The sequence below is a fragment of the Drosophila rhopaloa genome, unplaced genomic scaffold (genome assembly GCF_018152115.1).
Source record: "Drosophila rhopaloa isolate 14029-0021.01 unplaced genomic scaffold, ASM1815211v1 contig_163, whole genome shotgun sequence".
Taxonomy (NCBI): domain Eukaryota; kingdom Metazoa; phylum Arthropoda; class Insecta; order Diptera; family Drosophilidae; genus Drosophila; species Drosophila rhopaloa.
Window position 1 is genome coordinate 8,925,018 of NW_025335043.1, and position 26,010 is coordinate 8,951,027.

General features: G+C 37.7%; 3 protein-coding genes across 3 annotated transcripts; 2 read left to right on the top strand and 1 right to left on the bottom strand.

Moving 5' to 3' along the window:
* Window positions 1–1,296: 1,296 nt before the first annotated feature.
* LOC108041044 lies at window positions 1,297–1,870 on the top strand. The gene is made up of 2 exons (XM_017118813.2): window positions 1,297–1,559; window positions 1,620–1,870. The coding sequence occupies exons 1-2, from the start codon at window positions 1,325–1,327 to the stop codon at window positions 1,859–1,861; spliced, it is 477 nt and encodes a 158-aa protein (XP_016974302.2). The 5' UTR covers window positions 1,297–1,324; the 3' UTR covers window positions 1,862–1,870.
* A 10,032-nt stretch (window positions 1,871–11,902) lies between these two features.
* LOC108044081 (signal recognition particle 9 kDa protein) lies at window positions 11,903–12,723 on the bottom strand. The gene is made up of 2 exons (XM_017122943.2): window positions 12,502–12,723; window positions 11,903–12,437 (listed from the first exon to the last, which is right to left on the bottom strand). Exons 1-2 carry the CDS (start codon window positions 12,640–12,642, stop codon window positions 12,345–12,347), a joined length of 234 nt encoding a protein of 77 aa, XP_016978432.1. The 5' UTR covers window positions 12,643–12,723; the 3' UTR covers window positions 11,903–12,344.
* Window positions 12,724–13,214: 491 nt separating this feature from the next.
* Window positions 13,215–24,343, top strand: LOC108044090 (JNK-interacting protein 3). The gene is given in 16 exon segments (XM_017122957.2): window positions 13,215–13,919; window positions 15,822–15,842; window positions 16,432–16,668; window positions 16,727–16,882; window positions 16,955–17,360; window positions 17,515–17,619; window positions 17,811–17,846; window positions 18,338–18,355; window positions 18,856–18,913; window positions 18,991–19,169; window positions 19,997–20,219; window positions 20,286–20,326; window positions 20,329–21,895; window positions 21,963–22,183; window positions 22,250–22,450; window positions 23,520–24,343. Coding segments are annotated over 16 exon segments (3,675 nt in total). The 5' UTR covers window positions 13,215–13,817; the 3' UTR covers window positions 23,624–24,343.
* The last annotated feature ends 1,667 nt before the right edge of the window (window positions 24,344–26,010 follow it).

Sequence of the window (26,010 nt, forward strand, 5' to 3'; positions counted from 1 at the left end):
TTAAAATTTGTATAATCTATGGGAGCAATCTTAGTTACCTCATTAAATATCAAGTTAATGTTAAACCTTTATCATTAAAGTCATATTTTCCGCATTAGTTTTTTATTTGTGTGCTTTAAAAATATACCCTTGTACCTCTGTTAAAAGTTACTTTTTCCTAATTTTAAACGGTATGCTATTGCCAAAGCAAACAGAGACCCAAGCAACTCGCACAACGACAAGAAAGTGAAGAACTCCAAAACCCAGAACGTTAAAAAAAATAAAATATATAATGCAATGTCCAGACAGGAAAAGAGTTAAGGAACCGAGGGGATGAGGCAAACTGTTCGCTAACAAGAAACGTGCTAAAGTGTATTTTCTTTGACCACGTACAAAAATTCAACCCGACTCACTCCAGATTTTCCCGAAACCCATGCTCAAGTCGAAAATGTTTCCCCAAAAACTAACTCAAAATTAGTGCGATGTCTGCAATGACGACTGATTGCTGTTGTTTCTTTCGCCCCTCGCCCCAAATTTTCTATCTGGTTCTTATTTTATTTTCATTATACGATATTTATCTACTCATCCACGTGCATTTATATAACGTTTATGGGTGGTGCTGGTGGGGTTCAGAACATGACCTGGCAATCGTCCATCCTCCGTTTGTTCTGCATGTGTATGATTTGTGTTGTTCCAGAATAGTTTATTTTATATAACAACACAAACATATAGAGGGTCGTATGGATATGGGGAAAAAGAGAAGGTATTATTAGGAGGCTTTGGATGGTTTGAGAGTATGGGGATTTTGGAACGGATTGGGTTTCGGTTTTAGCTCACATTGTGTTTGCTGTTAGCTTTGTTTGCATGATTTCGTTTTGATTTTGGGGAAATGGTTACGTAAATATGCAATTAGAGTTAAAATTTGGTACGAGCTGTTTTTAGGGGTTCAAATAATTTAAGGACTTATTATTCTACAGAAGTGTTCGTGCTAGGAAGCAAAAGGTTGTTTTGCACACAAGAAAATATGAATATGAATTATATAGTTTGCCAACCATTTAAGGTAAATTATTGATTCCATGATTAGGTAAATTTAAGCTGAGTTACTTCAGAACCATAAAAACAGACTTATTCCCTTTTCCTCTTAAAAAATGGATTAAGATAGCTATTAAGAAGGTTTCAATTACACAATATAAATGCATGTGAACAATTGTGAACAGCCGCAGATATTGCTAGTTAATTTTAAAAATACCCAATAAAAACGGATTACTGATAGAAATCCTGACTTATAACCAGATCCCAGTAGTTCCTGAACAAGTTTCAACTAATTTCAAAATCCCTTCAAAAAATGATTAAAATTGTTTGGCTTTTAGCCGCATTTAGCAGCACTGCACACTGTTTTTATGACCAAATGCGATGTGCGAATTGTTCAAGTGTAAACCAGGAATGCAAAATTCAGACAACCGGATGGAGTTGCGAATTCGAAATTGATGCCAAAAAGTTGGATCCCAATTTAAATTCGTCCCAAATACCATCTTCGCTAAAAACATGCATGCCTCCGGGTATGGGTTTTATAAAAGAGAGTGAGTAGTTTGGCTAGGAATCAAAAAAAAAGGCGGTATTAACAATTTCCACATTCTTAGAGCCAATAATTGGTTATTGCTGTTTTTGGTCGCCAGAATTGGGATGTCAAAAAATCAAGAGAGTAGAGTACGAGAATGGTCGTTGTCACAGGTGCACTAGGGCAATTTGGTCGTCAGTTATGGAAAATAAGACGTGTCCATGTGGCAATTGGTTTCTTGGCTTAGAAGACAGCGCAATAAGACCTAAAAGCCGGGGTTCCATTCTGATACTGCTGGCATTATACACTTTACTATTTTTGTAATCAATATTTTAATTAACAAATCAACATATTTAAGGTACTATACAATCATCCGGTTTCTTTATTTTTCTTAATCACAAGGCAATATAACAAGAGGTTAGATCAATTTAATAAATAGCTTAAAATAAATAGATTTTTCTGCGTATGAATGTCATAATTCTGAAAATAAATTAAATTATCAAAACTTGAATCGTAAGAGGGGTAAAAATGACATGGGAACAGTCCACAATTTATGTTCTCTTTTTTGTGGGGTTCAAAGGGAAATCAAATTACAAAACCCTTTTTCAAAATCAAAAATGACATTCTTCGATTGCCGTTGCACCCCCATAAATGTTTTGATCATTGATGAAATTTCAAGCATATTAGGCTAATCAGGCATTAAATTTTCCAGCAAATATCAGAAATCGAAATCACCAATAAAAATAAATCGTCACATATGCTGCTGCAATTTAGCTGATGCGGTCAGCATATAAATCCGAAAGAGAGGGGTGAACAGGGGCAGAAAGAGACGGGTAATCCTATTCCTGAACCTGCCTTTTCTCCCTTTTTGTCGTGTTAATTCACCCGATAAGTGAACAATAATGCCAGAAAATTTCAACAGATTTTCAGTGCCTTAGTTAGCTAAGTAAACAAAACTTGCAAGGTTGGCAAAAAAGGGATGAAGGGAGGATTGATTGAGTTGACTTTGACACTTGTGCTCTGTCCAAACATACCTAATAAAAAAGGGACAACAAATTGTAAAAGACTTTACAAAACATTTTAAAACAATAACCACAAATCAAAATTTGAAACCAACCACCTCCCTTCACCATTCCATCTGTTCATTAATCACAAAACCCCAACCACACCCAACTGAATTGCAATTGATAATTGAGCAAATATTGATGTGCAAATAATTGGCATTAAATTGCGTTATCAATAAATAATTTTTACATTACAGCAGCTACAAAGATACACAGATACGGATACTTCGTTGAGTTGAATCTACAAAGTGCCAGCCATTCGATTGGCTCATTATGTTGACAGAGTTGTGGGCACAGAGAGTTCACTATATGTGTGCATGCAAATTATTACTGCACTTTGGCATTTATTATTGTTTGCATTTTTTTTCCACCCACCTAAAGCTCTTGGTTTCCTCTGTTTCTTCTTATTTTCTGTGCAATGTCTTCAGCAAACTGAGGTGGCTCACCATTGACTGACCCTAATGATTACTAAATGGTTGCCACACTTTAAAATTAGGTCAATTATAATGTTTTTTTCCTTGATTATTAACTTACGATTTCTTAATGGCGTAACACATATTATCGCTATCCAAAGGATTTTAATAAATAGTTTTCTGTAACTCAGATTGATAGGGGTTTACAGTCATAAACCATCAGATTTATTTTCCATCTAAGCCATTTATATGATAATTGTAAGTCAAGACAAAAAAATACTTCTGCTCTTTAAAAATATATATATTGTAAGCTTGTATTAATTTAACAAACAAGAAAATCTGGCTCTTTAAAGTTTGCATTATAAATCAACTAAAGTACACAGACGAAAAGAAGAACGAAATGAAATAAATATTTAATAATATGGCGATAATTAAGTAAATTTCATTATTGACACAAAAATTTAATTGATTTCCAGCATTGACAAAATAACTTTTAAATGTATGTGGATCCAGGGAAAACCCCGCCCCCAACTCCGCCCCAAATACCGCTGATAAAGTTTATAATTGAGTTGTGTTTTTTCATTAAGTGCGCGAATTGATTTGCTTTTGTTATTGGCTCGCCAACGGAGCAAACTTATTAAAAACTGATAAACTCAATTCTGTTTTTCCCTTCCTCATATTTCTTTATTATTTTTAATTGGTATATATAAAACGTAAGAATTATGGGAATCATTAATGAGATAATACTGGGCCAGATAATCCTTGGAGTGTGGTTTAGAAAGGAAATGGTTTGCTGAACGATTGCAAATTATTATTTTGATTATACCATGGACTCCAACTATTTTGTTTCCGCTCGGCAAAGATTGGCGCTTAAGCTAAAGAGACTTTGTTAATAATAAATGATTTTCGGTTGTTATAAATTAAGTTGATTGTGGGGCTGAAATTGAAAGAACTTATGACTAACATGTGATAGTATTTTTGTTGGTAAACTATGCAATTCAAATAATTTTTACTGATTTTTTAATGGCTTACAATGATGACATTTGAAACTGTATTTTCTTGATAGCATTTTATTTAAAAATTTTTTGTTATAAAATAGAAATTTGTAAATTATCTCATAAATGAAATGTTGAGGTTGAGGGAAATTTAAGAACGTTCAATACAATTTTCCGAGCTAAATACAACATACACAAAAAGGTGAGTACGAACGATTGAAGCTCAAGTTTATCTGAAGAATCACGCAATCTTAAAGCAACATGAATACGCGGAGTGCGATATCTATATCGGTGTTTATATATAGCTTCTGTATCTGCATTGGACTGCCTCATTAGCCACAGCGCAAACAAATTTCCAAGCCGGGCCAGACCCAAAACCCAAGCCAAAGCCAAAACCGAAACCCAACCAAGTCGAGGTGAGTGGAATGTGTGGTTCTGTTTGCACACAGTTGAGATACATTTAGCTGCCGTTGCGACATCGCAGTTTTTTAACCTCTGACGGGAGTACTTCCTGATATATATGTATATACAAATGCCTTACTATATGTTAGTGCGATGAAGCGCCAGACGATTGGAAGCGAAAGGTAAACGTGCACTTTCCGATAAGAAGGACGCACGAAAATCGCATTTTGATTTGTACTCCTTATTTGATCAGATACTCGGCCGCAGATACAGATACACGGCAGTCCTATTTGCCTGGCTGTTTGTAATTGTTTGCATAAGTGCATTCAATTGCCAGATAATGATGGCTCCTCTGCTTTCTGTCCTTATATCCTGCTTATGATATCAATTCATTTGTATTTATAAAATATTTTTCCGTTTTCGGCCTATTTGCTTTACCTTTTTTTCTTGGTCTTGTTTGCCGCCACATAATTTACTATCTCCGCTTATCACTTCATATTTTATTTGTTCTCTTTCATCGGTTAATTTCTTTAGGGCTTGAAAGACCCTTCAAACATCAGTTTTAATTTCTGCGCTGACGTCTATTATGATGGATTAATTTTCAATTATGAAAGAGAGAAAGAAATGAAAGGAATCGCTTATCTCAGCTGCCTTCAATTTCGGACTTTCTTATCTGCGAGCTCATATATCGCTAATAATCAATTTTCAATTAATTCAAAATCCCATATCAGTAGACGCGGCCTCACCTCTTCGAACCCCTGATATTTATGAAGATGGAAGAATTATAGAAATTTGTTTAAAGCCGCTTAAATGGTCGTCACATCACTCGAAAAGTTAAGAATTTTAAGTTCGAAAGAAGTGTCGTAATCTAATCGTCGACGGGGCAGCGATTTAATTTATATAATCAACTTGTTTTCATAATTAAAAAATATTAAAATTGTTTATTGAACACACACACACTCGGCCTGATAGCGACCATCGCCCCATTTGATTGGATTGGCCGCCTCCTTAGCGCTTATCTTGGCCTAATTGAAATTGCATTGAAATTGATTGATTCGCCCATAAACGTTTGAAAATATATCAAAGTTTCTTTCTTACCCATTGTTCTTTCGACTCTTTCACCCTTCCCTAATCGTTTTATTTGTTCTGGTTGATTTGTGGTAATCAGAAAAACAGTTCCCGACCAGATGACAGCTCAAGCGGGCAAAGGTTCTTTCTCCACGGGGGTTGTAAATCATTTAAACCCAACCGAACCCGCCTGCCAATTGTAAATTGTATTCAAATGCGTCAGAAGGGTTCGGTTAATCTGGAGAGGTGTGATTGGAGCAATAGGATGCAAAACTTGAGACCGTCTGGTGGAAATTTCGGATTGAACTGGAATTCTTGAACGAAATAGCTAGTTTAAATAGTTAGTTCTAAATCTCACCGACTTGATTTAAATTATTTTTGTAACAAATACTGCGAGCTTGTCTTTCTAAATAGATGGTTGGGAATTATAAAGTAGGTATAACCCAACTATCTACTTTATAATTCCCAACCATCTATTTAGATAGACTCTGCAGACAAACTCTCAGTATTTGCTACGATCTTTCTCAATTCCCTTTTATATAATCTATTTAAAATATCATATATAAATAAATAATTATATCCCATATAAACGTTAGCTTTCCGGTTAATAAAGGAGTAGTTAATTCGCGGAAAAGTGAGTAATTCATATCGTTAGTCAAAATCGTTAGTACTAATCCTCGAATACAAAAATCCCCAATCATTCGGCAATCACTCTACTCATCCCCAAAATGTCACGTAGCCCCCGAAAGGCCACCATTGCCCTTAGATATTCCCACGTTCTTAATTAGCCGCTTGGCCATAGACAAATGGCAAATAACAATAAAATGAAAACTAAGCAAATATCAAAAGTTTTTCAAAAACATTTAGCAAAGTCAATAAATCGCTATCGATTTGGGCGAGAGGGGTTGGCTGTGGCTGCGAGGGGCATTCAAAAAGAGGCGCCTCGGGGACGACGACGCTGCTCATATTAATCTCCATTAAATGGGAATTTCAATGAATTTATGATGGCGCCACCTAGCTTTCAAATGTCTGCCACACCCCTCTCACCACTCCCGACTACCTTACTTACGCATTGCGTATTTAACATTCGCCAAAAACGAAATAATTCGAAAGCAAACAAAAGTGCCAAAAAAAAAGACGATTGTATACCTTGGGATACCTCTCCCTGAGGCTCCCCTCACCTCGCAAACCATCAACGTCTTCGTCGGCGAGCCGGGTAAACATTTTAAGCTGCCAGCCCGAAAAACGCTAATGGGTAAACATGCGGTTAAAGAGATGCCGGAGATTTGAACTTTGCGGAGGAGTCTTGAAGGAACGCATGGAGCAAGTTTCCAGCGCGACTTAAGCCGCGGAAAATCGATCAAAGGCGAGTCAAAGAATAAGCATTTTTGAAAGAAAAAAAATTGACTGTTAAAGTCATAGTTAGGGCTAAAAACTAAAAAAAAAAGGTTTCAAAACAGTTCTTTATTCAAAAAGATTGTGAACCGTTACGGTTGTTTAAATTAGCATTTTAAGTTTTTGGTTAGAAATTTGAGTTTGAAAAGATAACTCGATTAAGTTTCTTTACTAATAAGGTTAATGTTAAGGTTAGAAACACAGAAAATGGTTTTAATTATTACAGATCTAAAATAATGAAGCTCATGCACTAAGTGATTAATCGTATCTTTAGATATTCATCCATTTTAGGGTTATTTTTATTTTTGTATTGGTAATTTCTTATAGATTTATGGTTTTACAATAACAAATCATCGATGTATCTTAGCTGTAAGTTATTAATGCTTTAAGTACGAAAAATATTAAAGGAAATCGCTCATCGAACTCAGCATATCTCTCAATCAGCAAACTAATCAACCTAATTGATTTACTGCGGTAACATAAAAACGCGAGTTGCACGCGTTTCGAGTGCGTTTAAAAACGCGTATAGCCTGACCCGCCTGGAGACTAGGAAATAGCCTCTTGAACCGGGCAAATCTCTCGATTAGCTGGTTAATCAACTAAATTGCGGGATTAATCTAAAGTTGCCAATTGCGAGAGCCAGAGCCAAAAGACGAGGCAGTGGTATTTTTGATTTATCAAATTTGGAACACCAGTCCGCACTGCCTCCTTTTTATGGGCGGCCTTATCAAGATGTATTAAGCTCTAATCATAGACGTTGATTTACCAGTCCAAAAGCAGAAACTGCTCGCACCGAACCTTATAAATAAGCCATTACCGAGCCCATCGTATATTAGTAATAACAATTGCCATTTATCAATAATTTTGAAATCGAATTTCCCCCTCCCTTCCCCCTTTTTATTTGTTTGATTTGTGCACCCCGATAAGTCGAAATCGCGGAGATATAGTGTGTGTTAGTTAAGGAGAGGCCTATGACAAATCTCCGGGCCACAATACTTGAGTGGGCAATTGCTTCCGTATCTCGGCGAAATTCACATTTTGTCATCGATTCGGGCATTACGAAATTTCTGGTTAACTCTCTGTGATTCAAATTTAATGAAACTGATATAATTTTTGCGCTCGGTTTCTTATAGACATGTTGTCACCCTTCAAACTGATTGCGGCCTCTCGATGGTAATGATTAAGATATGATACATTCTAAATTACTAGCCCCGTTGACGTAGGTTAAGTACTTCCGGTTCGGACAAGTCATGTTATATTGCACCTATAGATAAATTTACCTAGAAAATTTTGTTAAATTGATAATGAAATCATGAGTGTAATTATGAATTATCAGTCGAAACAAAGTTCTATTAGTGTGCCTAGAAACTTTGAGAAGTAACACTTGCAATTTAGACACAAAGTTTTACTTCCTTAAAAAAACTTGGTTTGTCTTGTTGCCCTGGCAGCAATATTAATTAAACATTTGACTGAAAAAATAAAATATAAAATAAATATTTTAAGACTACCATTCAATATTGATTTTTCCAATGCAACTTACTTATGTTAATTTATAAAAGGCAATGATGTTATAAAATTGAACTGAACGTAGGTCTTAATACATTTTTAATTAAAATATGACTTTTAAAATGTTTTTGAAGTCGATTTAACAAAGTTAACATACTTTTTATAAGGGTATGCTAAACAAAATGGAGTCTAATGAATCGATTTGAAAAATGGGAAATGACCAAGAGGAAGCGGCTTCTTTTGGAGTTGTTCAAAGCGTTTTCCCTTCACCTCCAATACCTCCATCATTGCCACTCACCTCAGTGCTGCCCAGGTGAACATAACTCACCACTTGATTTATGCAAATAAGCCACGTTTAATTATGACCATTAGCCACTGTTGAGCGGCTACCGTTTTGAGTCAATAGAGCGGTCCAGGGGGCGGCTAAAAGGGGTGGCAAGTAGCTCCGCCCGGGGCTTTTAGTCGGTTTGCATTTCAATTTCGCTTTGTTGTGTCCCAGGAGGAAAAAGGGGGGATAGTCTGTGGAATGGGTATGGGTGTGGGTATGGTACAGGTGGTCTGAGACAATGATGCCTGCCTTTAATGAGTTTTATATTGACCCAACGTATTGACCGACTTATAACGTGAGGCGGCTGACATCTGTGACTAATATAGCGAGGAATTTGTGAAATAAAACCATTAAAAATGGATTTGGTCAAAAGAATGATCTAATGACTTTCACTCTTGGAATAGGACTTACTGATTATTTATATAATTTCAAGTATTTTTTAAATCATTTGCAGAAGCAATAAAAGTACTTATATATCTACTCTATTTTAATAATATTAATATGTTTATGTTAATAGAAGATGTTGGAAAATAATAAACTAAAAAGGTATGCCTCAGAAAATTAATTAATATAAGTAATACGGTTCGAAAAAATCGAACTATTTCCGATTGGATTACAATTCATATATCTTCATTTAAAAGTTTATCCATATGTATCTATATAGCTTCTCCTACTTGTTTTCTACACTTATTCATAGAAAATCCTGGGGGCTTTGGTTGTACAAGAAATCGGTGGTCTTAATTTACAACTAATTGTCATATGACCAACTAGTTATGGCAATCAGGCGGACTTAGTTATATGGCCCGCGGGTCCGATACCATATAAAACTATATATATTAAATCAGAGGGATTTCCATGGCAGTCTGACCATGGCGATAGAGGCAACTTTGCGCCGTCTAATTGAATGCTAACTGTACTTAAATATCTTTATAATTGACGCCACAGTGGGTGTCGTAAAAAGCACGTACCGCCCTGGTCCGCGTAATACTAGTAGGTCTATTTGAGAAGGTCTTACGAGTGGAGACACCGAACCCCCAATCAGACCCGCACCCACCACGCACTCACCCCACATCCGAGCCACCCGCAATAAAAGGTATTTATGTTATTTGTCAAGTTTATCGCACCAGTTCGAGGAGGGTGGGCGGCCAGGAATCGCTGGGGCCTAATTAAAGCATGAGCTTTATCGTCTTGTAAAGATCGAAATTATTGCCACCGTTCCTGCGGCTATGCTTTTTTTACGACCCTCATTTTCCAACAAAAGTAGCCCCCTATAATCGTCAATATATATATATATATATACCCAGGGAATATATGGAAGTCTTTCAGATTGCTTGTTGTGTTTCTGTCTTTTGATTTGTTGATTTTGATAACTGCATTTTGTTGGGGTCTCTATAAAATTTATTATGTTTTTATTGGTCAACTCAATTTACCTTAAAGAATTGAAAATATTGTAAAAAACAATAATGGAGTTCTGCAAAATTGATTAAATTAATTTTAATTTAATCTTAGTTTAAAGAATCTTTACTTGTTGTGAGTTCTTAAGTTTAGACTTTAGACCTTAAAGTAAAGTAATATAAGTATTTTATAAGGTAAAAAAAAATTGTATAAAAGTTTAGGTATGGTAGTTCTCAAAATGTTAAGTTTATTAAAAAACCTATGCTTATGTAAAGTCTAAATTTGAGAAATGTTGTATTTTGTTATTCAAAAGAAATTACCAACAAATTAATTAAAAATTTTAAATTTAAAGAATATCTTTTATCTAAAAACTTTGTATTTTACAATGTTGTTCTTTAATTTGTTAATATTTTGGGTGTTGACATCTTTTAAAATGTATCCTCTATGTTTTGGCAGAATTTAATGATTTTATTTATATATTTTTATAAATATTTATCTCAATTGCTTCAATAATGTTTTAATTTCCTGCTTAATTTAATGTAAGCTTGTGTATATAAATCAAATGTTTTATTTGTTTTAGATAGTTGTTTAAAATAAACAAAGATTTCAATTAAATATACCTCCAGGCACTTTTCAAAAACCAACTCCCGTATCTCCCACTCCCCCATCCAAATTAAGACCGGTCTCTCAGATATCTTGAAGCGTTGAAGCCGAGCCGCCTAAAGTGATTGTGATTGCAATGCAATGCGCAAGGCAAACAAAGCCAAACAAAACTCGAGTAAAGCAAAACAGAGGCCTGTTCGAAAATCGAAAAGCACAAACCGGGCAAACACAAACATCCGATGAGATGGCCAGAGGATCCATCGGCATCTCCGTCTCCATCAAACAGAAGCCAAATGAGCTTGTCGCGGAGTTATAGATATAGCTGCCGGAAACTGACGGTTTCTTCAATCACCTGGCCAGAATAACCAAGAGGAGTCCGCTTGAGCTGCAACTGTAGGGCTGGAGGGCTGATCAAAAGGTCCGCTCGAGCGGATCTCTGTGGGTCAAGCAAACGCTCTGACTTAATCCAAAGTGGCTACTGAGTTGCCTCCCGGGCAACAGGTAAATCCCACCTCAGTCGGAGTGCATTCTGCATTCTGGGCAAACACTTCTAACTACCAATCTCTGAATGTCCCAGTGTCCCATTGTCCAGTTGTCCATTTGCCCAATCCGGTGGCCATCGGTTCCATCAATCTTTCGCGGCAGACTGGCTGCTGTCAATCTCCTGCGGCAAATAAACTCGAGTGCCTCACATGCAAATAACCAATATTTGCTCTCGGATTATTAAGTGAGCCAGCATCCCATTCCGCTGTCCATTTCCAGTTCCCATCGGTGGCTATTCTGTTCCTCCTGCCACTTTCAGGTGGCTTGTTAACTGTTTGCTCGGGCTGTTTAATCGCTTTAACTTTAATGGTTAGGCAATTAAGAGTTCTTCGGAGTACTTTTTTGAATGACAACAGTCTGCCTTCTTGTTGGAAATTTTAAAAAATGCTTTTGTAAGGCTCTAAAAAATGCTAAGCCTTATTATTTTACTAAATTATTTTAGTCTAAACAAACAATTAATGCAAACAACTTTCCACCACTTTTTTTTACTTGGCATATTCTATACTAAAAAATATGACGAAGTCCTGCCCTATTCGAGTTAGAATAAATATATATATATATGCTAGCGATTTTGAAGTTTAGGACTTCTAAAAATATATAGATAATATTTAGATATTCGAAAAATGGCCACTTTCAATAAAAACACCGATTGATTACTACGCTTCATGGTGTTCTGCATTATTCCCTTGGTTTATTTCATGCTAATCATTTCATGGAAATGTATACGACCCATTGACTGTTACAATAAATACAAAATCGTATGGTTAACTTTATCGAAAAACATTTTGCGCCACCGCCGCCTGCAGATGGGATTTCGAGAATCCTTCCGCAGATTATTCACAACGTGTACAGAGCCGACATTTATGAAATGTCGTTTAAAAGCAGATACTCTGATCGCCACATTTGAACTTTTAAAACTGGGCGGTTGTTTGGCGCTTAAAAACTAAATTCAGTTGCAGGTGTTGATGGCACACACACACGCGCACAGCTGTCCAAAAGAAACAACAACTATTGTGGCTGATTTACAAGTGCTGTGTTGTTGTTTTCGGGCAGAAGTGTCGCCGTGGCCAAATCGTTTTTTGTGTCGTTCGGGGTTTACTCCTTGGAGGCCATGTGTCCTACCAAATTACTGGTGATCTTCTCGATCTTCTTGAGATCCGGCATGTTCTCCGCTTTGTATTGCACACACTGTGGGGTAATAAATTCCATAAATGAAAATGTGTTTTTGTAGATAAAGAAAATCAAATCAAACCTTTACGTTATCCGTCATTTTTAGCAGTATGTGGCCCTTGGAGTGCACATATTTCATCGTGTATCGACAGTTCTGAGGATTCGCCATATACATATTCTCGGCGGCAATCTCGAAATCCTCCCAGTTCTTTACAAAAACCATTTTTTAAGTCGAACAAATGCAAATCCAGGAGAAATTAATGAAAACAACAACAGCAACTGGACGGCGTGACGTTGAAGCAATGTGCCCGTGCTATGAAAAAAATACTAACTCGGTTATGGATTACGATAGGTTTTTGGAGCTCCTATCGAAGACCTATTGTGAATGGGCCACAATTTTCTTATTTCATGTTTGGAGGCAGTTTTCCAGCACATTTCCATCGAAAGCTAAAATTTTCTCTTTTCAAAAAAGTTGCACATATTTTAAACACTTTCTAAAATAAGAAATCTATAAAAATGGGTGGATATCAAGAAGAGCTATTTCGACGATGTGGCAACGCCATGATGTTTGGCGGTTTCTTGAACTGTTTAGGATCGATAGTGGTTAATAGAAACCTTTTTCGAAAACGAATTAAAAACAAGTGTTCGTAGTTTCTCTATAACAATTTTTAATTTGTAACTGGGAAGAATTGAAAGATTGTTATTATTTTTATAATAATAATTTAGTGTAACCGTGTATTAAATATACAGAAATACTTTTTCCTGCGACTGAGGAATGATATTTTTTTCAGTCCGTACAACAGTCACACCCACACCCACACACTCGTCGCTACGCTGCAAAGTGTTCCAATATTTATTGCTAAAATGCTGTGAAAATCTATAAATTGCCTAAAATTGAATGCCTCATCGTAAGCAACGGATGGCCGCGGAGGCGTGGGCAGTAAAATCTGCGTGAAATTTCGCTGAAAATGCAGCGAAAAACAAACGCGAAAAACGATGAAATCTAGTCAATCAAATTTTGTGAATGAAGGGAAAGAGAAGAGACGTGGGGGAAAAGTGAAAAACGCAAATAAAAGTGACACGCAGAAACAAAACAGCAAAAGTGCAATTTATTTAAATATACTAGAGATTGGGTCGAAATATATATAAATACCAGTGTCACTACGAAATCATCGAAAAGTCAAGAGTGTCTGTGTGTGGGAGTCTCTCTCGGTCTCTCTCCCTCCGCTTTGTTGTTGTATGGTGGGGTTGAAAAGGCATTGCCTGCATAACGGTTAACGCGTGACGTAGCAGTCAAGTGCACCACCCACTCCCCACCCCACCTTCCTCAACCCTTCAAAAAAGAGTAACCCCCTTTACAAAGAAGCAGATCATCGATCTATATAAACACCATTCATCATGATGGACAACGACGACGCCCTGCTCAACAATGGAGGACCACAGTCCGGAGCAGAAACGGTCTACGGAACCGAGGACAACAATATGGTCATGTCAGAAAAGGTATTTTCCAATCCACAAAAGCCCTCATTCATCAGCATTCCACTCTGATTATACAAAAAAAATGGATTTGGATAGTATAAGATTAATTGTTATTATCATGTTTTTTTTAAATTCACTCATTTACTAAACTATCTTTTAAATAATGCAAGTTTCATTAACATAACTCTGTAAAGAAGAAAATCAAATGGAAAATATTTTCAACTATGGTTATACAAACTCAAGACAATCAACCACATGTTAAAACAATTATATCATCTCAAACAGCTTGATTTAATTTTTAAAATATCAAAATTATTTCGATATTTAAGATAATTCTATTCATTTTTATAATTTTATATTAATAAATTTAAAAAAATTTATTTTACCAAATTTTGATTCAAAACCTAAAACTTTAAAATCTTTGGATAAAAAAAATTCATAATAAAGGTATATTTTAATATAAAATCATTGAGTAATTTTGGACATATACTGAATAATGCTGGCGTTTTTGATAGTCCCTTATATTCGATAACGCACTTTATGTAGGTTTTCTTGGACCTCTGCTTCTTAACATCCACAATCAAACACACTCACATAAATATCGCAAGCACAAACACCAGATAATGAGGCTATAAAAGTGTCCCAAGCGGAAATGCTACAATCGCAGAAAAATGCTTTCTTTGCTCATCGTTTTTCCTACTCTCCTCTTTACATACGCTTAATTATCTAAAAACGCATCCAACAAATGTTTATTATGCATCAGCTGACGCCTCTGGTCATTGACATTTAAACTGGCGAAAAATATCAAACAAAAATGGGTAAAAAAAGAGAGTTAGAGAGAGCAAAAGAGGGTAAAAAGCCGGGGGACCAGAAATCAATAAAGTCAGTCAGTTGGCCCTCAAATTTTATGACCAACTCACGCAATCTTTTGCAGAGAGAGAAAAAATCATACATCTAGTTACAACTATCAAGCTTTTAGAAATTGTAAATATAAAAATTAAATTTGAGTGCCTTAAATTTTCTGTATTTTCAAAATTGCTGACAACAAAAAAACGTATCGTTTTTAGTGCCATAATTTCCATATTGTTAGCAGTGTAGCCTCTTTATAAACGAATCCCCCGTCTCTGCAGTCTAGTTTATTTTTATTTTTCACCCCAATTCCCTGATTGATTTTGCACTTTATCAGCTTCGGCAGCTTTAATCGGGCTATGCAAATTAAACCAAAGCGGCCTCCCCCTCAATTCTACACTCATATAAGTGTTATTTCCGACCCCTCCAAAATGAGCTCATCAGGTTCCCAATAATGATTCTTGGCGCACATGCTTCGCTGATAAGCTACCTGTTAATTGAGTAATGAGTTTGCCGCAATTTCAAGCGGGAAGCATTGCTAACACATCGCTGAAAACTTGTTTCTTGGACAAACAACAGCAGAAACTATTTATGAAACAAGTCTGGCCAAAAATGTTTGAATACTTTAGCTAGTTGGCCTTATAAGTCTGCCCAACCTTGGTATAATGACGAGTTTTTTTTAGAGAAGGGAGTTGGCGTGCAATGGAAACGCCACGAAATCCTATATTATAACTAAAAAGATTAGTGAAAACCATTTATAGAAATAACCATATGTTTCTAAAAAACGGTATAAAAATGTTACAAACTTTGCAAAATGTTTAATTAGTGATGTTATAATAATAAATTTTAAAAACCCATCGTTTTTCTTTTGATATTTATAACCCCTTTATTGTTTTTATATTCATTTTTTTTGATGTGTCAAATAATAATAAATAAAATGCACAACATTCACCAACTCATTAATGCACTTACTCACATTTTGGGTTTAATTTCTTAATTTTCAGTTAATTTGATAAAATTTTGTTTTTTATGTGTCCTTTACACCTTGTTTTTGTTCTTTTCTTTCTCTTTCAGAATGAACAGGTTGTCAGCATCGTGAGTTATCCAAATTTTTCGTTTGTGGTCTATTTCATTTCTCCCCTATACTCTTTTTGTTGTTATTCACATTCCCATACGTAAATGCACGACATAGTTACAACCAATTTCTTAAGTACCTGTTAAACACCTAGCAACTGATTGTTTTGTTCTTACATCTCTGCCAAAAATGTAAAGTCGAGAATGTTTTCTTGGTTTTATAATTAAGCGAGAATAATATCGTTTTCTACCTGTATTTAACAACCAAAAGCATGACTCGGGGCTTTAGTTAAAGAGATTTCAATTCATAAAAACAGCGGCTGAAAACCGCAATTATGTTAACCGATTTAATTAAGCCATCAAATGGGAGTTTCTAATTATTTTTACTTCTTTCTCTCTTCGTCTGTGTAATTATGTTTGTGGTTTGGATCTTATTTCAAGGGAGTAACTTTTAAACACCCTACGATTAATTATTTAATAATAACTTTAAAAGTTTGAATTAACAAAAATATATTAGAGTTTCTTCCTTGTTACCCTACTAATCGATTGCACTTTATTGTCCCTTTATTTCAATTAAACCAAAGCCCGACTGATGAACATTTTCTTGCAGGTCCAACAATTGGCGGGAAGCATTTATCAGGAGTTCGAGCGGATGATCAATCGGTACGATGAGGATGTGGTGAAGAACCTGATGCCGCTGCTGGTAAACGTGCTGGAGTGTCTGGATGCCTCTTATCGCATCAATCAGGAGCAGGATGTGGAGGTGGAGCTGTTGCGCGAGGACAATGAGCAGTTGGTGACACAATATGAGCGGGAAAAGAGCGCCCGCAAACAGTCCGAACAGAAGGTGAGTAAATTAAGAATATGTTAAAAAGATGAAAATAAAAAAAAATGTGTTTGGATAGCTTTTAGAGGCCGAGGACCTGGCCGAGCAGGAGAACAAGGAGCTGGCCACCCGCCTGGAATCGGTTGAGAGCATTGTGCGAATGCTGGAGCTGAAGCACAAGAACAGTCTCGAGCACGCCAGTCGCTTGGAAGAGAGAGAAGCTGACCTCAAAAAGGTGGGCAGTAAAGATATGATATAATAAATAACATTTTTCCTATTAACATTTTGTGCACATTTAATTTATTAGGAGTACAACAAGCTGCACGAGCGTTACACGGAGCTGTTTAAGAACCATGTGGACTACATGGAACGCACCAAGATGCTGATGGGCTCGACGCACTCGCAAATGAGCACTGCCTCCGATCGCATGGATGTGAGTCGAGCGAGACTTAATCCAGTAGCTCGCAGCTCGGGGCCAGTTTCCTATGGTTTCGCCTCGCTGGAGAACTCGGTGATGCTGGATACCGAGACCATATGCAGTGTGGGCAGTCAGTCGGATGATTCAGGACCGCCTTCGCTGCAGAACGAGCTAGACAATCTGGGCGGAACGGTGGAACGCGGCGCTGCTACTGATGCACTGCAGCAGCAACACCAGGCCACCTCGCCCCAGAGCCCCGACAGCAGTCCCGTTGTGCCAAACGTGCCCACAAATGGTAGGTGCAGGGATTGGAAGGAACACTTTCCTCTGCTTACCACTCAACCGCTTACCGTACTAATGTTTCCACTCTTCTTTTGATTTTTGTGTTAACTCAACTAAACCAAAAACACCGAAACACCGAACAACCCCATCCAAATCTCCCATCCCAGTTGGTCGCTCGACCACCAAGAAGGAACAGCGCTCGGATAACAATCTCTACCAAGAGCTGTCCTTCCAGGATAATGAGGAGAGCGAAGAGAATGAGATTGTCACAGGTGAGAAGTCCGGGGAAAATGTGTTTGGGACTACTCTATTGCACCCTTAATGTTGCTATTCAAATGTGCCTGTAACCAACATATTCCAAGATTTCTTAATGCCAATATCCTTCTTTCTCCCTTTTCAATTGCTTTTATACAACATTGCAACACTATCGTGGAACTCTACTCCTTATGTCCAATCCCTTCAGGCAGCTGGGTTCATCCCGGAGAGTATGCGTCCTCAGGTAGGTACCACTCAACCACTCAAGACAATCAACCACAGCAGCAAGAGCTAAGACAAGTACAAGAAACTCAGCCACAATTACCATATAATTTATACATATATGGATTCATCTATATAACCTGTAAATACATCAAGTATCATGCGATATTCGACTAAACAGACTAAGAAAAAGAGTTAAGGATCTTCACTAGTTGCGTATTTTGTGTGTGTTTTCCTTGTGATATCTGTTGGAAATTATGTGCTCGAAAGTGTGTACGCCTGCTAAGAAGCATTAGCAAAATAGAAAAAATTATTAAAATTTAGAAAAACAAATAAAATTTTATAACATGATCGACCTCTAATGAAATTTCTCTTTCTTTTATGCCGAATTCTACTTGCCCAAATCAATCCTTTTCGTTTCCTTCCACTACAAAAAAAACAATATTTCTCTTGCAATTACTAAACACAATCCACAAACAACAACTATATTTGCATTGTATTGCTCCTTTGAAGCTAACGACAACTATTTTGGTAAGTCTAAAGTGCGCTACGAACACTCTCATATCTATCGATAAAGTAGCTTACAACTATTGTAAACGTAGTTGATTTCTCATTACCCTTTTAGCATCGTAAGTAGTTATCTCCTAAATCGCCCAGCATCGCTCTTAAGTAAATTAAAAATACCTTTACTTTGGTGTTTGCGTTTCGGACATCCACTGGTTGGATTTTGACATATCATTCGGTTTTAGTTTCTCCATTCTCTCAATATTTTAGTAGTTCTTAGTTTATTTCTTGATATGGTTTTGGTTTTTTCTCCTTTTCCTTTTTGATGAATGCAATATGTGAAGGTCGCCAGCATATGACATTTTGGTTTTATTTAATTTGTTTCATTTGTAGCATCTATCTAACACTTAATTAAAATTCATACATACACTTGAGTTTCACTTGCATTTTCCTAACGCTTTTACACTTGTTTTGTCAATAAATCCTAACAATATCCCTTTGTAATAATGCTTTTAATCACCTTCCAGGCATGGGCAAGGAGGTTGAAAATCTCATCATGGAAAACAATGAGCTGCTGGCCACCAAGTGAGTGTCACTAATGATGTCCCCAATAGGGAATCAATTAGCCAAAATCCATTATCCCCATTCCGCCCCTTTTACAGAAATGCACTCAATATTGTCAAGGACGATTTAATTGTCAAAGTGGATGAGCTTACTGGAGAGGTTGAAATCGTTCGCGAGGAGCTCAATGCCATGCAGCAATCGAGGACCAAGTTGAGGCAGCGCATCAGTGAACTTGAGGATGAGCTGAAGAAAGTTAAGGAGCAGGTCAAGCAGCAAAGTAAGTAGAAATAATTTTACTATTTTTTTTTTTTTGTTTTTTATACCCTTGCAGAGGGTATTATAATTTCAGTCAAAAGTTTGCAACGCAGTGAAGGAGACATTTCCGACCCTATAAAGTATATATATTCTTGATCAGGATCACCTCCTGAGTTGATATAGCCATGTCCGTCTGTCCGTCCGTCTGTCCGTCTGTCCGTCCGTTTCTACGCAAACTAGTCCCTCAGTTTTAAAGCTATTTGCTTGAAACTTTCCCAAAAGTTGTCTTTCTATTGCAGGTAGTATATAAGTCGGAACGAGCCGGATCGGGCCACTATATCATATAGCTGCCATATAACTGAACGATCGGAAATGCCATAACTTTGGTGTTTTTTAAGTTTGGAAGTTGGGATTTTCTATGGGTCTTATTTTTGGCTAATCAATCCGACCTACCAAATTTCATAAGGATCGGACGACTATATCCTATAGCTGCCATATAACTGATTGATCGGAAATGCAATAGCTTTGGTGTTTGTAAAGTTAGGAAATTGGGATTTTCTATGGGTTTTATTTTTGGCCAATCAATCCGACCTACCAAATTTCATAAGGATCGGCCGACTATATCTTATAGCTGCCATATAACTGAACGATTGGAAATGACATAACTTTGGTGTTTTTAAAGTTGGGAAGTTGGGACTTTTTATGAGTATTAAGAATGCATCATATGAATAATTTTGGAGAATATAATTTATAGAATATTCTGCAAGGGTATATCAACTTCGGCTCCGCCCGAAGTTAGCTTTCCTTTCTTGTTTACAAATAATTCTGGTTTTCCTAATCCAATTTTAGACACAGAACAAGAGGAGAATGATGTTCCGCTTGCACAGCGGAAGAGATTCACTCGTGTGGAAATGGCCATGGTCCTGATGGAGCGTAACCAGTACAAGGAACGCTTGATGGAGCTGCAAGAGGCAGTGCGTCTCACAGAAATACTCCGCGCCTCACGCACTGTAGATAATTTGGACAGGAAGTCAAAGCAGAGCATTTGGAAGTACTTTAGTAATCTTTTTACGTGAGTTTACCAGCAAAGTCCTCTAAAAACGTATGTATTAATATGTTCAACATTCTATACGGACAGCCCCTCCAACCGCCCAACGGAACGCGTTGCGGACGGTCTCGGAGGGGGCCGATGTTTCGTCACACCGGCGGAGGAAGCCCTGCCCACAGCCACGGATCCCCCAGTCGAGGAAGTGGAGGTGGCGACAATCGCCTGGCCCTAACTAGCGGCCAGCCGCCCGTGCATCCGGCCAGCGCTGGTCTTGCCAACGCCCTCATTATGCCGAAGGACTATGCCGAGGAGGGTAGCTCCGAAAGAATTAGTGCGCGAAGAAGGGAGCAGTACCGGCAGCTTCGCGCCCACGTACAAAAAGAGGATGGGCGGCTGCACGCATACGGCTGGAGTCTGCCGATTAACAAAGCCAGCCAGGAGGCGAATCCCAACCGCCACTCGGGAGGTGTGCCCGTTCCGGTCTACTGTAATCCTCTGGCGGAGGCATCGCCCCACATGAAGGTCTTCTGTGCGGCTGGCGTTAATCTCCACGGAGGCTTCACGAAGAATGGGCAATCACTGATACCTGCCAGCTCACCATATGCTCCTAAATCCACGCTCAAAATTGCTGAAATCACCAGTCCCACGGCGGATCAGAGCATGGAGGCGTTGGACAGACAAATGGCGAGGGTCAGCCTGGAGACCCTGGAGCCGGAGACGCAACTCAGTTCGTTCGTGTGGATATGTACTAGCACACATGCTGCGAGTACGGTCAGTGTGGTGGACGCCAATCAATCGGCCACCGTTTTGGATGCATTTCCCATTTGCGCGTCGCATTTGCTCTGCATTGCATCCGTCCAAGGAGCGATGGAGAGTGACTATGCGCTGCTCGAACAGTCGGAGGTTGTCAAGGCAGGGGAAATGCTGCAGCGTCCGGGAGAGGGTGCGGAGTTACTCGGCAAGGTTGAGTTTGTACGGGTTAAACCGAAGTCGGATGATGACCAGAACAGCAATGCCAAGCAGCAGCAAGAGGAGGAGGAGGCCAAGGAAGCCACGGAGAAGTCCAACGAGCAGCTGCCGGAGGGGAGTACCGAGGAGCCTTTGGGCAATGTGGAGGCCATCAAGATACGACAGGCGCTGCCAGGATTGCCCCAACGTCTCTCCGCTAATGGCAACCAGACAAACAACAACAACAACACGAGCAGCAATCTTGTGTTTGCCACCAAATCTCTTAATCCAATACTAGAGACCAAGGATCGGGATGAGCCGGCGATGAGTTCGGTGGGCCCAACAATGTGGTTGGGCGCCCAGGATGGCTGGCTGTACGTACACAGCAGCGTGGGAAGGTGGCACGAGTGCCTGCACCGGGTTCTCCTTCCGGATGCTGTGCTGGCGATTGTGCATGTAGAGGCGAGGGTCGTTGTGGCGTTAGCCAATGCCCAGCTAGCCGTGTTCCGCCGCCAGACAGACGGCCAATGGGATCTGAATAGCTATCACCTGGTGACGCTCGGTGATCGCAACCATTCGATACGTTGCCTCTGTGTGGCCGGCGAACGCATTTGGGCGGCGCACCGGAACAAGATCTTCATCGTTGACCCCGTATCGCTCAACATTGTGCACTCGCTGGACGCTCATCCGCGCAAGGAGAGTCAGGTGCGGCAGATGGCGGCCACGGGAGCAGGTGTCTGGGTATCGATCAGGTGGGTTTGCGTTTCTTCTCCCTTTTAGATGACTTCTTTTAATTTGATGACTTTGTATGTTATGCAGGCTGGACTCCACGCTGCGGCTGTACAACACGCACACGTTCGAGCACAAGCAAGACGTGGACATTGAGCCGTATGTGTCCAAGATGCTTGGCACTGGAAAGCTGGGATTCAGCTTCGTCCGGATCACCGCTCTGATGGTGTCGTGCAACCGGCTGTGGATCGGTACTAGTAACGGCGTGATCATCTCGGTGCCACTGGCTGAGGTGCAGCCGAAGTCGTCATGTGAGATTCTCTACATAATTGTAATACTTGCGACCAAATGTACTAAGTTTGTTATTATTTTGGCAGCCGATCCACATGGTCAGATGCCGCTCTGCTGCATGGCCAACGCTCAACTCTCCTTCCACGGCCACCGGGATGCGGTCAAGTTCTTTGTTTCGGTGCCCATGCTACAGCAGCCAAACCTGAACGGCGGACTGACCTTCACCAACAAGCGGCCCGATATGCTGGTCATGTGCGGCGGCGAGGGCTACATCGATTTTCGCATAAGTAAGTGGCCACCGAGTCCGCCGGATGAGACGGATCGGGCAGCGAAGCTCTGAGCCGTGTATAACCATTCCATATTCCATCCCATCTGCAGGACATGATAAGTTCGATGCTAGTGATAATGCAGCGCACTTGATAGTTTGGAAAGTCGATACGTAAGCTTTGATTTCTTTTCATTTTAATTTTCTTTCGTTTTTCGCTTTGCTGTTTTAATTTTCTTTATTTTAGTTAAATGCTTAGTTTTTTTATTTTGTTTCTGTCTTAATTTGATTTGTTTTGTTTGCCCTTGCTACGATTTAATTGTGTGATTTCTGCCCCATCCGTAGAACCTTCAATCTTTAGCAGGATGGGAACCGAAAAGTGAATTGCAGCATTTGTCTCAGAAGTGACCTGAACCGAAATAGACCGCTAAGCAGGTTTACGCAATTCCATTTATAATTTTATTCATGTTTTTCTTTATTGTTCCAATCGGCACCATATTTCCTTCACTCACAGTGCGTTTCAAGGCTTTTAGAAGGTTATAATTCAATTAACACTGTTTATTGTCAAAGCACATGATACTGTCTTATCGCACACAAAGTCACACAAGAGAAAAGTTTCCATTGGTGTATCCAGTTCCTTGTCCCAAAAACATTACCCGCAATCACACTATTTATGTATCAAAGTTGAATATTTGTTTGAAGGGTTTAATATTCCTTATTTTAATTTTGTGTTGGTTAAAACTGATTTATTTTATTTATTTTCCTAAATAACTTTGTTTAACAACTACTTTTATTAAGTTATAAATATAAATAATTATTTTATTTATTATTTTAACAAAATTTTTGTGTACAAAAGACCATAAAAATGGTACACATTTCACTTAAATGCTTTCTAAATTGCAATACATAAGTATGAAAATCACCTAAAGACTTCCCAACTGTGTTGTGCCCTGTATAGTCTTTGTAAAGTTCGGAACCTAATGATACCCTGTAGATTTTCATTGTAGCACTAACCCATCTCTCAGATATTTCATACTTGTGTGCAGCACCTATAACTATAACATTAATTGTGATGAATCGACTTTTTACAGATGATAACGACATGGAGAACAGTATTCAACTGGAACCGAATCAAACGATCGAAAATCGAGGCGATAAGAGTTACTTGATTGTGTGGCATGTTAGTCAACGTTAAAACCAATTTTTTGGTTTAAGTGCAAATGAATATTTATAAAAGTTATATGAATACATATATAAACATGTATAATCTTATAATACGATGTGTAACTACACACTTGCAGGCTAGAGAAAAGATTACCTTAAACCTTAGTATTTATCTAACCTACCTTAAAAAACCTACTTTACCAAGATGACAAAATGGGTTCTATAAAATAATTTAGTTAAACAATTTTCAAATTTGGGCCGCGAGGCTTTACCAATTGTTTCTTATTGCTTCAATTAAACCAAAATGAAAACCTGCAAAGTTATTTGTCAGTGATAGCCGGCTAAATATTTCATGATATATATTAATAATACATAGAGTGTAACAAAATTTAAATTTGTAAATTTTATGCGCTCTGCTGGCAGCAAGTTATGTATTTTGCATAGACACAAAAACACCACACTTATATTTAAATATAAATATATAAAAATGATATAGAAAAGAGCGCCTTTTCAAGGGAATTTCTGCGTGATTCTTCGTCCAAATATGTAGTAGAATCTTAATTTCTTGTATCCATATTTTATTTTACTGTAAAGCGCGATGATGAGCAATTTATGTTTAGTTATTTTGTTAAATAATTTTAAATTTTAGTTAAAAATTTTCAAACCTTAACTTTGATTGTTATTCATTTGTTTGTAAGCCTATGTTAGTAATAAAATAAAACTGAACAAAATTCTTGTTTCGTCACATAAATCGCTGAGATTTTAAACGGACTTTTGATGGCGCCAGGCAAGTGATATTTATGTTTTATTTTATGTAGCATAAAAAACAACAGCTTATAATATATGCACACGTAATAGGTTTGGCTTGACTTATGAAAATAAAGTATGACAACCAAAAATATAAAAAAAAAAAACTTCAGCAAATATGTACTGTAAATAAAAACCGAACCATTCATAAAATAGCAAATACATTGAAGTTATTGATAATGAAATTATTTATTGTTATTTTTAGTTTGCGATCCTCGATTTTTGGCTCTGAAACGAAGAATCTTCTCTCGAAATTTGTCGATTAAGAGTTTTTACTTTTTATTGCCTTAATTAAAAATTGCTAAATTTTTTGGTCACTACACTTTTTTATTTTTTAAAATTTGCCTTGTGATTTTAACAAGGCTTTAACTCGCAGCTTTGATTGGGATTCGGAGATGGATTTCGTTCCTCAATATATACCACCATTCTACTAAAAGGATATCAAAATAGTTCGCATAGTTTGGAAACCAAAGAAATCCCAAAACGTTTTGAGTCTTGGAAAGCGTAGTTCAAAAAATGGATGTATACGCACGGCTACGTATGGGTATTAAGATAGACAAATGTGCAACGACAGTTAATTTTGGTTTATTTGCATTAACATATGTACATATAAATAAACAACTAATAAATCAAGGATTCAAAGACCAAAATATAATACTTTGTTAAGACGTGCAGTTAGATTGCCCAATTTTGTGAAAGCAGCTTTGTTTTGTATTTTACAGCGTTCTGACACTGCCAGCTCCATTTGATTAATCTGCAACATTGCTTCGTTATCCAATTCCTTTAAACTTTTTGTATATTTCCTTAATCCTTTCTGGTGCTATTAATCCATTTCCTTAAGGCTAATATAGAAAGCTTCATCTTGTAAATTATTATAATTTTATGTTACCCTTTTTGGTCTTTAGTAATGTAATGATTTATGGCAATGAAATTATATTGTAGACATTAAATATTATTATTTTCTGTTGGGTCATTTAGTTGAAGTTCCGATCGAGTCGTGCCCCCCTTTTCCAGCTCTAATTTTTTTATCTCCAGCTCGATTTTTTTCATTTCCAGCTCCAATTGTTTTACCTTCAAAGTGGCCATATCCTTGTCCAGTTCTTTTAAACGGGTTTGCTGTTCCTCATCCATTTTCCTTAAACTTATCTGATGTGCTTGGTCCGATTTCTTCATCCGTTCCTCGTGTTGAATATCAATTTGCTTTAGCCGTTCTTGATGTTGAAAATCTCTTTCCTGCATAAACTTCCGGTCACGTTGCTCTATCATTTTACTACGAATTTCTCTGAGTTCTTTTTTCAAATCATCACATTGTTGAAGATCTGTAGGCGAATCAACTCTTTGATATAATGATAGCCAAGATTTATATTCGATGAGTTTACTAAAACTATCCATATTTATGCGTAAATTAAAATAGCAAACTATAAATTTTATTTGGCTGGACGCGTAAAAATCTTTAAATATATTTTATTCAGTGTACTAAAACCCCAAAAAAATACTGGTTTTGTGTGTGTCCAAGACATATGCCGTGGGAATAATCCGTGTAAATTTATTCGTATCTTGGTTTTAAATTCTGGACATCCCCTTATACTTTTGCGAAGGGGACTATTTTGG

Bases quoted from the DNA above. Each gene is read 5' to 3' on its own strand.
- LOC108041044 (XM_017118813.2), top strand. From the start codon at position 1,325: ATGATTAAAATTGTTTGGCTTTTAGCCGCATTTAGCAGCACTGCACAC. The intron at 1,560-1,619 runs GTGAGTAGTTTG...CCACATTCTTAG, and splicing joins TATGGGTTTTATAAAAGAGA to AGCCAATAATTGGTTATTGC.
- LOC108044081 (XM_017122943.2), bottom strand. From the start codon at position 12,642: ATGGTTTTTGTAAAGAACTGGGAGGATTTCGAGATTGCCGCCGAGAAT. The intron at 12,438-12,501 runs GTTTGATTTGAT...ATTACCCCACAG, and splicing joins AAATGACGGATAACGTAAAG to TGTGTGCAATACAAAGCGGA.